The following is a 15,711-nucleotide window of genomic DNA, read 5'->3' as shown; positions in this document are numbered from 1 at the left end:
CGTATTTAGATCTGCAAATACATAGTCCTCATGTGAAGTAATATTGACAAGCCAGTTTATGACAAACTCACATGGATGAATTAGAAAGTTGTTCAAGTGATTCTTTTATTTTCAAAAGAGCAGTCAGTTCTAGTGAGGTGTCACTGCCTGTAATACACACACCTCATTTAACTAAATTCATTAAGATCATTCTCCTGAGATCATCTGTGTGTGAGAGGTTACAGAAAGACATTAAAGCTAATGAAGCCATGAAACTTAAGAAAAGAGGTTAGTACAAAAATGTAAAGGAAAATCTTGCCAAGTACAAAGGATCATGGTGAAACTTAAAGTCTTTAACCATTTGATCCCATTAAGCTTTCAACATTCCTCACAGCTGAAGTTCACATAATCCTTTTGTCCATAATAGTTTTTCAGCCTAATTCCTGGTTTTCTTCAGTCAATGCAGAGATTGCACAGTGCAAAATCACAGAATGCAGTAAGATATCAAATCAGTATCTGAAAGAAGCACTATCAGACAGACCACCACAGGTGTGGAGCAGTTAAAGAAATATTTGCAGTTTGATGTTGAAACATCTGGGTCATCCGTGGGGGCACCAAAGTTGACTCAGATTTAAAGTCCCACCCTGAAAAGAGCAGTTTTTAGATGTACATATACATATTTTATGGTATTATATATTTTCTTATTTATTTCAGTTGACACAAAATTATTCCACCTACCGTAACATTTTAGAGTGTGTCGTAGTTGAGAGGCTTCCAGACGAATTTCTGACAGTAGAACATGGTCTGTGTAGAGCAGAGTGGTCGTAGGTAAAAATATGATTGAGACTGAGCATTCACTCATTCATTCAAGTTAACCAACTGTACAACTTGGTTGCTGTTTACTTACTCCACAGCTGAGGGCAGTCTTGATGTCTCTGCACCTGTACGTTGTCAAAGTGCACGGATCTGACAATGACAGAAACAGAGTTCATTTGGTTTTTTGTGTCTTTTTCAGGGTGAACATTTGTTGGTTTCAGCTTCTGGAAAATGTGACCAGCTGTGTTTTGTGTGGTTAAATTAAAAATATATCTTTATCACAGTGGCTAATAATTTAAGTGCACCATCTCCAGGGCCTGTGTCTTCCCCGTCATGCTATCTGGCTTAGCTTCCCACTATGATACATAAATGTAACAGAGCCGCTATTAATGCTTTAAGTTACACTTGTGCTTTACCCGCTATGACAAGTTAAAATCTTAGCTGTAGCCCTGCACACGTGACTGACGGAGAGATAGACTGACCTACAATAGCAGCCTCCTGCCCTTTGCACATGCGGATGAGGGCGCAGATGGCCTGAGGTGTGGCGTAGCTCAGGATTGCGTCCAGTACCGGCTTGCTAAACTTGGCAATGATAGCCTCACATTGACCACGGGAGGAGGCGGGCAAAATATGACAAATCTCACCCAGCAGTTTGATCACAGCAGCCTGTAGCAGACAGCAGGATGTAAAAAAAGAATAGTGAATAAAATGAGCAATGCATCTGGTTGTCCACACTGTTAGCAGTGTTGTGTGGTGGCTTTGAAGTGTGTATCTGTGTGCAGGACAGGTAATTCTCCTGACTTCATTTGTGTGTGAGAGACTACAAGGACGCACAAAAGCTATAAAGTATGCAGAATAATAGTGAGAATGTGTTTAATCTTTTGATGCCGTTAACTTTCAATATCTTTGCAACATTCCTTACAACAGAGGTTCAGATATTCCTTTAATTTGTAATAGTTTGTCAGCCTGATTCCTGCTTTTCTTCACTCAATGCAGATAATATATACAATGCAAAAATCACAAAATGTATTAAGATAACAAATCAGTATGTGAAAGAAGTGCTATCAGACAGGCTGCCGCAGGTGTGGAGCAGCTAGAGAAATATTTGCAGGTTGATGTTGAAAGATCCCTGGGGACACCAAAGTTGACTCATATTTTAAGTTCCCGCCCTGAAAAGAGCAGTTTGCAAATATTTTAATGGAGGAGGGTGAAATATGACAAATCCCCTGCAGCTTGATCACAGCAGCACTCTGTAGAAGAGCAGGATGTAAAATACAGTAATGTGAGCAGGCGTCTTGTGGTCCGCACTGTCAGCGGTCTGGTTGTCTGGTGGCATTTAAATGTCTGCATCTAGGACAAAGAGGCACCGTGTTTGTTTGTGCGCACCTTTGTTCCTTTGCTGCCCAAGTGTGACTCACCTCTGTCCTTTCTTTAGGCAGCAGGTCCTCCAAAGTCTTGAAAAGAAAAATGCAGAAGGAGCATTGCGTTGTGGGCTTCCCCTGATAAACACAAACAGCAGAGGGAGTAAAGCACGAGAATATTAAATATCTCACAAACACGATATTATTCTTTTCAGAATGTGTCTCTCGTTGCTGGACTTAACTGACATTTTCACTTGTCAAAGCAGCCTGAAGGGCCTCCTTCACAAAATAGCTCAGCATCTTCTCCTGCTTGTCGCAGGAGCCACAGAGCCCGATGATTTTGCAAACCTCGGCTGGTTTCTGCAGAGAAAGAGATGTAATGAGAATAGGCTCCTGAGTAGCATCACAAACATGCTGTTTCAGCCCTGATCTTATTCGGGCAAACTTAAGGACAAATCCAGCCTGAAACTTACTGCAGCACCAGTAAGGAAGTTGATGGCCAGTGGAAGCATCTTCTCCACCTCATCTTTGCAGATTTTGGCAGTAGGCCCAGGCAGGTGCTCACACAGGCTTTCAATGCCGTTCATGATCTTTTTCTAGAATGAAGTGATGACCAAAAAAGAAAAAAGAATCATTTATTTTTAGGAGAGGTGCAACATTATACCCTCTGCCAACCGCAATCAAAGGTCAGGAAATTGAACCCATGTGTAGTTCTATGCTTCGTAAAGACTGGCTTCTGAGAAACCAGAGAGCAAAAACTCCCTTTTTGGTCTTTACAGATTCATGTCTCACCTTGAAGAACATCTTCAGTCACAAATTCAACCTCAGACGTTGGCACAAGCTTTCACATTAAGGCCAAACAAGAAGAAAAGAAAACCCTAAATACCCATAAATACTTTAACAAAAAATAGTAGAAGCTGCTCCACTGCCACAAGTGATTTTGTGAATGAAGCCATATACCTTTATTTTTTTAAATACAAGTTTGTGTGATCACATCAAAATGAGATATCAGATTCTTTTTCTGCCTTTCCTGGACAGTGAAGGTGAATGGGATTTGTGGAAACATTTAAACCTAAAACCTTTGAACTTCCTCCGAACCCTCTTCCTCTTTGCTGCTAATACTGACACTGTTTTATCACTGCTTCACTTTTTAGTGCTTTTGAGCTGAGAGAAAAGCAGGTAATGATGAAATTATAACAACTTTTTGTTCATACTAGGTCAAAAAGTTTTTATGTCATATACTTTTTGTTTTCACACACTAACCAGTCCCAACCCAACATATTCACTAAGAGTAGATGTTAAGGTAAGTGGCCAAATGTAAAAATAAAATTCTTTTATGTCACAACATGTCAAATGGTTAATGAAGGATATGGAAAGTAACCGATTTATGTTTCGTCTCTTTAGACTCAGATGGGACTCCTCACCGACCACATCAAGCCCAGAGAAAAAGGGGATCTTTGAGGTCAAGTAAGAAACAGAAACTCTCTGTGGAATTTCATTTCATTTTTTTTAGGCCTAGAAAATAGGAAGTGGCTTTGCATCAAAAAAAAAAGCAAAAGGAGCCTGTCCTATATTTTGTTTGTATTTCATTGTATACATGACTGAACACAAATTATTTGCATCTCTGAGTGAACAATGTGCTTCAACAGATAAGAGCAGGAGAACAACAATTTGAGGAATTTCATTTTTTTTAAAAACTATTCAACCAGAGATCTTAGCAAGCACTTGAGATAGCAGAGTGTGTGTTTTAATCTTGACTTATGAACATGGACATACTAATATTATCAGAGAACAAATATTAATCCACTGGTATGTTTGCTCTTAATTCAACCATTGCACTCACCTGGAGGTCTGCATTGGAGATCATGTCAATAAGGAGTTCAACTATGTGGGTGCAGTCCTGGCAGACATCCCCATTCTGAGTATAAAGACAAAGTTACACAATGAAAATGAATAAATGCCTTAAACTGATTTACTCACTTACAAACACCAGATGCCTAATTCTAAGTTACACACACACACACACACACACACACACACACATATATATAACTTTTTTTGCGAACAGCACTTTCTGAGATAAATTCATTTGAGGCTGCATCATTTACACAAGATTCAACACTGGAACATTAGAAAAATGTGAAAAGTTGTGTATTTTGGAATGGACTTCCTGACTTCTCTCTGTGAGAAGCCAGTGCTGTTTTTTGTCTCATGTGTCATTTTGCTTATAATTTCATTGTCTGTAGTCACAATTATTGCAGGGTTTCTCTTAAAAATGGATCAGTGGTTATAACATATTGTCCTGTAGCACGTCGTTCCACCTTCAATTAGGTGTTAAATTCATTTTAATATACAATTTTAGCCCCACGGTACACAAATGTTTTCATAAACCACATTTAGGAATCATTTCCTAGATCCTTTTTATGTTTTTTCATGATCGCATTTATTTTTATCTTGAAATAATATTAAGTCAGCAAGTTTCAATAAGGTCTCAATCTGTATAACATATACAGTATTACACACATTGCATTTATGTCTGATTTATGTTCTAAATGCTAAACACTATTATTTCAAGAAATAAAGAATCATCACTTACTGCTCTCATGGCATCTGGAACACTTTGCAAACCGTCTGCATCTAGAGCAGAAGTCAGAGCTGCGGGGATGAATGTTCATGGTTGACTTTAGGAATTAATTCATCAATTAATCTTATTACAATGAATAAAATCTGCACTGTCTTACCAAAGCCTTGGAGGCCAATGGAGAGAAACAACGCAAACTTGAGCACGGCCATCTTCTGTTAATGTCAGGCTTTGAGTTGAATGTCTTCCCTCCTCAGATCTGTGCAGGGAACTCTAAATACAGTTGGTATTTGATATGGCCCACCTGCCACCGACAATACCCACCAACCAGAATCAGAGAGAGAGAGAGAGAGAAAAAAAAACTACTGCTAGTCTGATAAGAGTCGTTTTCAGAATAGCGGAAGGTTTTTTTTCTTTATTCTCAATATGCTAATATTAGTCAAGTTTCATATTCAGTTCCTGAAAATAAGGTGTGAAGACTTGACATCCTTTTTTTTTTTTTTTTTTTTAAAGGTTCACATGTTTACAGATGCGCTGTAGATATATTTAAAAAGTAGAATGACTGCAGTGTGTCAAATCATCCTATCTGATTATTTGGTTAATTCTAACAGTGAATACTGAGATATACTTTGCTAAAGGCCATTGTACATTGCCAGCTCACTTCCAGCCAACTGCATTATGATTGTTAATGAAAAATCCAGCCCCACATGCTCCTCATTTCAAAACCTCCCGTAAGTGCACTTCCCTCTAACCACACCCAAGCTAATATTTATTTCTCAGCAGTGCCAATTAGTCCTGGTTTTCGTCCAAGAAACAGTAATGGAACAAATGATGCTCCTGCTTTGAGACAACCCTTTCAGCTTTCCAAGAACTGTACTGTGTCAGCAAATAGACAAAACATCTAAGGCATTCAGCGCCACCTGATTTCTCTCCTCTAACCTTAAAGAAGTATTTATTTAAACCTGAACCATGATCTTTTCCAAAACATAAAATAAAATAAAATAACCAAGTTGTTTTCAAACTATATCAGATATCAACTTTATGCATTCATGGTCCCCAGGGGACGAGTTTTTCTTTAGCACCACCATCAGGTCAAAGTTTTCACCTACCCAGTAAAATACCTCAACATCTACTACGTTAATTCAAAGGTTCATGTGTCCCAGGTGATATAGCCTAATGACTTTGGTGATCCACTATTCACTGGATTGCCATGAAAGTTGTTTAAATCTATCCTAGATTTTCCATTTTCTGTAAACTTCACAGTTGTGTTTTTAGTAGTTGCCCACACTTCTCAGTAGTAGCAGTAACTTCTCATTTAAACCTCTTTTCTTGCACTGCTTCATTCTTTCTACCTGTTCAGCCTGAGAAACTGCTTTGACATTTCTAGCTTGAGTTATCTTTGTTCCACATGTAGCTTCCTTGTTTTTTTTTTAGTTTGTTTTTTTTTTTTTTTGTAGTTACCAAACCACGAGCCTGTTATGTCATAGACCTCTAAAGAAATTCTAACACAAATGCTCTTGTTTTTCTCTTGTGAGCTTTTTTTCCCTCTCTCTGTCAAATAATCAGTCAGGAGCTAGAACAGTTAAAGCAATGATGTTAGATATACTGTAGAGGCCCAAAGAGAAAATGTTAAGATGAAAATATAAAAATCACATGACATGAAGTCTCAATGGGAAGAGGCTGTAAAAATGAGCACATCGTAAAGCAGAAAACCAAGAATATCGTTCCTGTTCTGGTTTTCTGCTTATGTTATAAACAATGACTGGTAAAACTGGCTACAGCGGACGTATAGATTGATGTACACACACCTTAACGTCGTCAGTAATGGACAGTTGTTTAAATGTATTCACCTCAAAAGCTGATGAGACTTTCACAAACTGATTTGGGTGAAATAAAGTAAAAAAAAAAACACAGAATGGTCACCAAATATTTATTTGTTACAGTATTGTTTGGATGCAGTATGTTTTCAATATTCTTTTCATTTGAAGATCACATCCTTTTTATGTTCTCAATATTAAGTCAAGCTAAGTTCTGGTTAATATAGACTATATAAGTCAAAAGAGGAATTTGGAAATATAGTCATATGGTGTTGTTTGCTTATTATCTATTTCATTTGTCACAAAATTGTCACAGCGTCCCTACCTTAACTCACAACTGGAAGAAACATAATAATTCAGGACATATAGGATCCAATTAGCAGCGATTATTCATATCCTCTTGATAGCACACACAAAGAAAATGACTTGACAACTGTTTTGATAATGGATCAATAACGTAAATCATTTTTCAGAGATCATTAAGTATTTGCTGATTTCAGCTTCTCAAACGTGAGGAATTGCTGCTTCTTTCTGTTTTATCTCATTGTTCTATACACTGAATACTTTTTTGACTGTTGATCAGAAATAAAAAAAAAAAAAACACGTGCCCCTGGAAGCCATGCAGTTCACTTTTCCCAATTTTCTTTAATAGATGAAACAATCAATTAGTCAAATAATAATAATAACTAAGATATAATGACATCAGTGGAGATCTTTATTGAAAATAATCATTAGCTCATCATTATGAGTGAATGTGTGCATTGCAGCGGGGGAGTCCATCCACTCGATATGCTTATCAGTTATGTTCTGATGGTACAGATGATCTCCAGCACACTCCAGCTGTGTGTGTCTGTATGCAGCACTAAGAGATGTTGTTTGTATTTGTGTGCACTTGTGTTGCTTCCCTGAATGAGTGTGACTCACCTCAGTTCTTTTATTAGGCAGCAGGTTGATATTCGCTCAGCAGAGTGTGTATGTGGGCAGCACGTGACTCACAGACACAAACAGTAGAGGGAGTTAATCACAATGAGATCAAACTGACAGATAACATTGTGATGTTCGGGTGTTCTCACCCAAGCTGTAATCAACTGGCGTTTTCACTTCACTGCAATGAGAGACCTCAGCTTAGTAGCTGAGCAGCTTCTTCTGATAGTCACAGGGGTCATGGGCCCCGAAGGGTTCTGCAGACCTGACCCAGCTCCTTTCAGACAAAGACACTTTTTAACATTTATTGTTTGGCTTGCAGATCTCACAGATTCATCTGAAATACAGAAGAAGCAAAGAAACTTAATATCAGTCTGGGAAATATTCCAGACTGCATCTTATCGTGACAGTAATAATCATGAGGATGGCCACTGGAAGCATTATGTTCATGTCTCCATGGCAGACTTTTGAAATAGCGTGTGGCCCAGACAGTTGATTTGATCACAGAGATATTCAAAGCCATCTCTGATCTATTCCTGGAATAGTTATATTAGCTACGCTGGCACCGTTGTTGCTCTGTTCTTTTTATGTGTGTCTGGTTATGTTTGTTTTTCTTTCTCTTTGCTGACCTCAGGCATCTCCTGCAAAAGAGATCTCAATCTCAATCTCATTAGTGAGATTACATTCTTTAATTTATTTAACATTCTCTTTGTTCTTTCTTTCTTTTTTTTCTTTTTTTTTGATGACAGGTTCGACTCTTCTGGGCATGGATGGCACCGGTCATGAACAGATTCTGGAGAAATGTTCTGCCATCCTTCACAAAGGATTCATCTCAGTGCTCTCTGGACACACTTGGTCAGTTCAATTTTTCTTTTTTTCTTTTTTTTTTTTTTTTTACCTTTAAAAACTGCTGTGTTCTCTATGCAGTGTGTTTGGGATCATTGTCATGTTGGAAAGTCCTTCTCTTGAGCTTCTTATTTTTGCTCAGTGTTTGGTCCCCCATACACCTTTTCCACTCATAAGTTTGAGTTTAAGTTTATACTTTATTGATCCCTCCTGGGGAAATTACTCTCTGCATTTTACATGCAGCCCAGTGCACCCCCTTCTCCTGGCTAGGTCCACACAAACATGCTGGACCCTATATTATCTAAGCAAATTTACTATATTTTCATCTGACCAAAGGATGTTATATTCATCAGTCTTAGGGGTTTTTACAAGAAAGATATAAAATGATCCTTTTCCCCTGTCTCACCACAACAGGGGTCGAGGTCAGCTGTAAAAGGTCTTGCCATGTGTCACTCACAGTTTTTTATTTTATTCAGAAAAGGAACAAAAACTTCCTCTGAAAGTTAATTTCAGTCTTTGTTCAGTTCTCAGTTCTCTAACATAGGAACGGACCGCTCCATCACTGTGTGTATGTTCACTATTGTGGGAGTTCTCTCCAAGTGTGAAGAATGTCTTTTATCTGATAAAAGAACATGTGTAAAGATTATCCATTTGATTAAAGTGTTTTTTTTTTGTAATGAAAACTATGCAAGCACTTATCTTAACAAGCACTTCAGACAGTACAACTGTACTTCAATTTTGACGAACGAACATGGAAATACACAGTATCAACTATATTGTCACTGACAAATAGTATTCAGTAATCCTTGGGAATGTTTAGTTGATTGTTGCACTCACCTCAAGATCTGTATTAGATCACAAGTCAATAAGACGTTTAAATATTTGAGTGCAGCCCCGGCAGACTTCTCCTGTCTGAGTGACCTATAAAGTTATATAATGAAACTAAATCAACACTTTAAACTGGTTTAATGACTTACACACACAAGATGCCTCGTTCAAACTAGTTGCGTGCGTCAGACACATTTGTGAATGGCACCTCTTTGTAACTGCTGAAGTGAAAAATCTATTTAATGTTCATTCAACGTGTTTTTTTGTTTTTTGTTTTTGTTTTTGTTTCGGTGTTACTAAGAACAAAACTGAAACACTAAAAACCAAACCAAATAGCAAGTTGCTATGCACATGATGTGTAAGTCACATTAAATTTCAGTAGTGAAGAGTTACCCAAGTAACAGTTTTTACAGTTTTAAGGTGCTTGTATTTTATAAGTATCTTTCAAATTAAGATCTAATATACAAAACATATGATCACTTTGTAATACGTTACAAGTTAATATACAGAATTAAGAAGCAGTTAACCCTGAATGACTACAACATCAAAGTACTCCTTACATGTTAACACAGAGAGGGGCCATTCTGCATAAGAGCTACTTTAACAACCTGCTCTAAGTAAAATGTGTTGTTAGTACTTTTGAACTTTCAGTTAAGTGCAATTCTAAATGCAGGACTTTGACTTGTAATTAAGTATTTCTACCCTTTGGTATTGTTATAGTTTAATTAAGTGAAGGATCTGAGTATTTCCTTCATCACTGTGGACCTGTTCCCATTTTTAAGTTTTATATTGACTCAGAGTGTTTCCCTTTCTTATGAAAACCAGTCCTTTATTAATGTAATACAGTTATCATTAGCACTGGGAGAAGAACAATCGGTGAAACCATGTCAGTATTGTTTCAATATAGACTGAAAAGATGAAAAAATACTCACATTTGTTAAACTGATTGCTCCTCTGCTATGTGCTATGTACATTACAGTAGTATTAAAGGATAGATTCACCTTTTTTTTTTTCAAGTTTCAAGTCTTAAATCAGTACTCACATGTCCAGGGAATAAACTCTTTTAGCAATCAGTCAAATCAAGCAGGATTACTTCTGAGGAAAAAAAACTGAGGCCAGTTTGTTACAGTAAACAGGTCCTTCACCTTTTAAAGAGGATGTTAATATTTGTGGTCAACATGACGAATGTTTCATAATCAGTTTCTCATGTGAAAGCAGAAAAACTCAATACTGTAAATTTGTAATGTGTGAGATGTAGTTAGATGTACATTTAAAATATCCAGTCAGTTTAGTCAGTTCATCCTACTCTGTTTCTTTATAGTTATCAAGGTCTCCAGTCACAACTAAATATCAGTGCTGTAGTATATTATACAATATTAACCAAGAAACATCCACTTTTACTGAATTGTATCTCAAGACAATGAGATAGTGTCAAGGTGCCACTTTCCAGACACTGTGACCCTTTCCTGTCTTCCTTTATTTTGAAGCATCTTTCCCACAGCTGTCATTTTTTGACTTTTACTTTTTGCCACTTCTGCAAATAACATTATCTAAGTACAGAGGAACTAATCTCCAAATTTAATACTAATTTAACCATTTTAGATTTATTTTAGTAACTTTCAGGTCCACTGTCCACATATCCAACAGATCTCCTCAAGGTTGGAGTCGTTTCCCCCAAATCTTTTTTATGTGCTCATGTGACTGTTGGAAACAGTAATGAGAAGGCATATAAAACAAAGTTTATATGTCACGGTATGACATCAATGTCCAGGTGTCAATGTCAATGTCCAGGCTTTGTTGCTTGCGAGGTAGCTGAGGAGACTTGACTGGTTTGTTGGTGGTTCATGTTTTTCATCTGAAAAAGACACAGTTTGACTTCCTCATGTGATGCTGTGTGTTTTATTGTTTCCCAAACATGATTCTAGACTTATCTTAATAAGTAATTTATGGCTGAGTGAGATTGTCATTCCAGTAATTCAGCAGGTCTCATGTGCATGTATTTATCTCAACCTGCAGACTGATAAACACATGCTTGAGGTGAGTACGATTGCATTCTTACAATATAAGATTGTACTTCCCGTTGAGCATGTAGTGAGGTGAGCAGCCTATATCACTTTATAAGGGTTAGGCTTAGGGGGTTAGGGTGAGTGCTGATAGAGGCTAATAATAGAAATCATTAGAACTGTGTCCACAGGCCGTTGAGTGATCCAAATACCTGGCATCACAATAGCCATGAGGGAGGAACAGTCAGTGAGATTCCATGAGCCATTGCAACATTTTTTTTTCCATTCTGAGTTTCTTCCTCCTCATTTTTCAAGTTAGTACTTTTTCCTTTGCGTTGGTTTCACTTGTGAAATCACTTTGGCCTTCTGTGCGTAGCTGCTCCCTCCAAACACAGTTCGCAAGTTTTACTAACTCCAGGCAAAATATAGGCTTTTCTTTGCCAAATGTAGTTCACCTGGATACACTGAAGCATGTTTGTCTGTGCAGTTTTAGACTGAACAGTGACCACAAAACATAAAGCAAACATAATCAATTACGGCTGCCAAGGAATCAATATCCATCTAATCTACCCTCCACTACGTGTTTATCTGACAAATATTTCTGAGGTTCAACCAAACATCTGTCCTGTGTGTTTGTGATGTTCGAATGCATGCTGGAATACAGATGTCCAGATGTTAAAATGTAACTGCACTGAATCCAGTAGCAAATAAATTTCAGTTTGACTTGTAGAACATTTGTAGAACATCTGCTCTGTCAATGAGAGTAATACACCGTAGCGGCCATGAGAGTATTTTATCTCATTCTGGGGAAAATTTGTTTGTGGAAAGGCTTTGGCAATAACTTTTCCTGTTTTTAAACATGAAAGGACATTGTACATGTAGAGTACATGTACAATTAGTACAATTAGTAGTTACTTCCTCACAGAGGTCATTAAATGTTCATAAAAGTAGCTTTGTCAAATATGTACATAAATATAGAAGCTATATTGAAATTTCATGCAGACACTACAGAACATTTTTACTGGGTGGGATGTCCTTGAAAAATTCATGACTGAATGACATTTCAGCAGATTTTGTGAGAAACTCTTTAACCATCTTTACTGTTTAAATAGAGTAACGTTAATGTTTACCTACTGCTCACTGATCAGGAAACAAAAATCTAAAAACCTTTTGTGTAACTCTGCTGGTCAAGGATGAGATCATCCCAAAAGTTTTCCAGTTCAAAAAGGGAAAAGAGAGGAAAAAGCCAGTAACCTCATACTGAAGCTTGGCTTTGTCACATGCAGGACAACAGCAAGACCATATCTGTGTTTATGTGTAACAACAGCAATCGTGAGCAGTCTCTCAAACCAAGAACTAAAAAATTCAGAGGCCAGAGAGGGTGGACACAGTGTTGGGGTGCGGTTGGGAGAAGTGTAAGTTTGTCATTGTAATTTAGTAAGTTACTGAAAAATTTGCAATTGAATGAGTGCAAATGCTGATTCACACAGTACATCTCCAGGTCGGGCTTCCTCTCTGAGAGTAATTTTGCTTTTGGGTGAAAAAAGGAAATGTGCACACAAAAAAAAGAAAAAAAAGAACCATGCAAGATGTGACCTTGTGTTCCTCAAACTGACTTTTAGTTAAGCAAGATGGCACAACACTGCTGCTTAAAATTAATACACAAAATGCTTTTTAATTATGTTTTAATTAATGCAGCTGCTAAGATGCCACATGTCAGTCAGGATGATGAACCACTCATACAGGTCGCCAGTTTCAAGAAAAACCAGTGCATGTGGCTTTTATAATAACACTGAAACATATCCGGCCTGTCTGTGCCAGCTTGTGCTTGTATCTGCTCACCGCTAATAATTTCACTGTCGCTGCAACAAGATGGACTCAGACAAGAGATCTGTCATACGAGAAAAATCCATTTTCTCTGCAATTTTTGTTGCCCAATCTGTCTAGTTTCTTTTATCCATTGAGGTTTGCTGCAGAAATGATGTTATTTAGTGTTGTATTTATTAGCTTTGGGCAAGTTGCATCTTTGTTCATAAAACCTCAAGTTTTGCACATGGATGGACACAGAAGCTCCTTCACTTGTTTTCTATATTCTATATGCATTCATAAAATAAAACAGGGTTTAATTAAAAATAAAATAGTTGAAATAATTGCATAAAAGTGATCAATAGTAAGATAAGATAAGATTTCCCGCACGGTGTAGACTTTTTGTCGTGATCAGTTTGGAGAGAGATGCCTTGAATAACTGCATCCAGTACTAAGTATACTTCTTCCTTATTGCGTTCATGGAACAAGTGAGGCCCGCATTTCTTAACATTGTATACTAAGTTATTGTTATTACAAATGGCATAAATGACTCAGTGATCCATTGTCAAAAACAGATCTGCTTCCTTGACACGGGGAATTACAATAATCAACAACAGAAGTATGATTGTAAAAGCAGAGTGTCCTAACAGCTCGCCAAATAAACAAAGGCTGGCATCACTCTAAGCAACCCACGGGTGAAATGTGATTTCTTGCTAAACTCTGAGGTTGACTAACAACATTTCAGCCAATGCTGTTTATTTCTGCTTTTTTTTTTTCCTAACTTCTTTTCTAACTTTTCTAACTTCTTTGAAAGAAGGAACTGGACGGGGCTAGTGCAACGCTCCTGTGGATGTTGCAAACACATTATTGTTCTGACAGAAAATTGACCCTTTTCTTAGACAATAAGTAGACAAAGTGAACAAGTTCCTTTACATGTGAGGAAACCAAAGAATCCCGCGCACTGTCAGTCACTTGTGCTGGCTTTATTGACAGTTATTGCAGAGTTTATGATCCCATGCACCTGTGAATCAGACTTAATCCTGTGTCAGAACTTTTGTTGTAAAGCTCTTGGTACTTTGCTTTAGCATAAGGATGCATCCTTTAAAGCAAGCACATAGAAATATGTGTGTAATGTTCAAACTATTACTCAGGTTTTTATTGTGAATGAATGAAGAATGAAGCTGCTCTAATTAACAGTTGTGTTTTAAAAAATAAAAGTTGGGTTCAGGTTTAGGATGAATAAAAAAAAGTTTGGGAGCTTGCAGATTTCTTTACCACTGAACAATATTTCCTTTTTCTTTAAATAGTTTTCACACCTCACTTGGTTGGATCAGACTGCAGGATGTTTAACAACAGAAATCTGAATCCAGTTTGTTAGTCTGTGGCTATAAACTGTCATCAAACATGTAATGCTGGCTTCTTCATAGACAGTGAGGATTTTTGAGGTTTTCCAGTGTGTTTAGGGCTTCAACAGTGTGGCAGTGTGGTGGTGCTCTCTCAGTCCTTTTATCAGAGTCAGTCAGTCAGTTATTGTAACTCAGGTTTTTCAAGGGCCAATGGACTTTCCCCTAACCTCTTTTCCTTGTGTTGTTATCATTAAAAAGTATGAACAAGTCTTTGTATGGACAGTAGCCACAAGGCTTCACACCCTAACACACTTCACACATACAGTTTCAAGGAAAATTTACATTTGACAATATATCTGCTTTTCCTTTTCCTCATTGCCTGCATGTCTCACCCAAATAACCTGTTACTTATCTACCTACAGTAGGCTTCTCTGTAGTGAACTCCTTAGGTTAATACAGTTTTGAACTCTTGTGTGTACGTCAGTGGTTGTTTGTCTTTGTGTGTCAGGCCTGCGATTGACTGGCAACCAGTCCAGGGTGTACCCCGCCTTTTGCCCATAGTCAACTGGGATAGGTTCCAGACCCCCAGCGACCCTGATGGATCAAGTGGTATAGAAAATAGATGGATGGATGGATGGTTCTTTCAGAGGCTTTCAAGTTTGTTAATATTTTGATATGTTATTATAAGTGAGGAGAGTGAATTGCTTCCTCTTTTTAAAGACTTTCTCAAGTTTATCAGTTTGTGTTTCAACATGACAGCCCGTCAGCCACAGCATGGCAACATCAGTAAAGTAGTAAAACGAAGAAAAACACTGCAAACTGCACAAATCCTCATTTTAACAATTAAATTAATGAGGTGACATTAACATTTCTCCGAAGAGGAGAGTAGGAGAACAGTTAGGTTAAATATAATGACAAGAAACAGAAAAATGTAAGAATGCAGTCCAAAACAAAATTGTAAAAGTGCAAAAATCAAGGTAAATGGTATCCCTGGTGGTCAAGGGGTCACCACGATTCATGGCTGCATCCAAGACGGGGCCTTTTTTTTGCTATTCTCATTTTACTTTCATCTCTCCACTGTATATCATTAATAGAATAAAATGCCCCCTGAGGACTAGACAACTGAGAAAAGACTAAACTTAATCTAGTTGTGTCAGATTATGTCTTTGAAAAAGACAAAGTATGTGTGATTTACACAAAGATGAAGTTAGATGAATAATGTCAGAAAAGTAGACCAAATCATTTCTAAAGTTTGACATTAAAATGATAATAAAATAAAAATAAAAAAAATTCTATTTATTGAAATAGATTCATACTAAAAACAAAACAAAAAAAAAAACAACAAAACAACTTCAAGTACTGACAATGCAAATACAATATAATGACTGTTACTAACTGACTGTT

General features: G+C 37.3%; 1 protein-coding gene across 2 annotated transcripts; it reads right to left on the bottom strand.

Annotated features, from left to right (window-relative positions):
- Positions 1 to 87: 87 nt before the first annotated feature.
- LOC121195534 (prosaposin) lies at positions 88 to 5,112 on the bottom strand. Of its 2 annotated transcripts, none has more exons than XM_041059060.1 (10): positions 4,898 to 5,112; positions 4,753 to 4,793; positions 4,000 to 4,074; positions 2,630 to 2,752; positions 2,403 to 2,516; positions 2,214 to 2,294; positions 1,278 to 1,461; positions 887 to 945; positions 718 to 783; positions 88 to 623 (listed from the first exon to the last, which is right to left on the bottom strand). In XM_041059060.1, the coding sequence occupies exons 1-9, from the start codon at positions 4,947 to 4,949 to the stop codon at positions 727 to 729; spliced, it is 786 nt and encodes a 261-aa protein (XP_040914994.1). In that variant the 5' UTR covers positions 4,950 to 5,112; the 3' UTR covers positions 88 to 623; positions 718 to 726. The 2 variants fall into 2 exon arrangements, with proteins under 2 accessions (XP_040914994.1, XP_040914993.1); XM_041059059.1 differs by having other exon boundaries at positions 4,753 to 4,811; positions 4,898 to 5,108.
- Between the last annotated feature and the right edge of the window lie 10,599 nt (positions 5,113 to 15,711).

The sequence above is a fragment of the Toxotes jaculatrix genome, chromosome 16 (assembly GCF_017976425.1).
Source record: "Toxotes jaculatrix isolate fToxJac2 chromosome 16, fToxJac2.pri, whole genome shotgun sequence".
NCBI classification, from domain to species: Eukaryota; Metazoa; Chordata; class Actinopteri; family Toxotidae; genus Toxotes; species Toxotes jaculatrix.
Note: the sequence above shows the minus strand (reverse complement) of the source record. Positions and strands in the feature narration are given on the sequence as shown.

Excerpts from the sequence above, each read along its gene's own strand:
- LOC121195534 (XM_041059059.1), bottom strand. The coding sequence starts at position 4,949 with ATGGCCGTGCTCAAGTTTGCGTTGTTTCTCTCCATTGGCCTCCAAGGC. Across the intron at positions 2,753-3,999 it reads TCTCCAATGCAGACCTCCAG|AAAAAGATCATGAACGGCAT; the intron begins GTGAGTGCAATG and ends ACTTCATTCTAG. Across the intron at positions 2,517-2,629 it reads ACTTCCTTACTGGTGCTGCA|AAACCAGCCGAGGTTTGCAA; the intron begins GTAAGTTTCAGG and ends CTTTCTCTGCAG.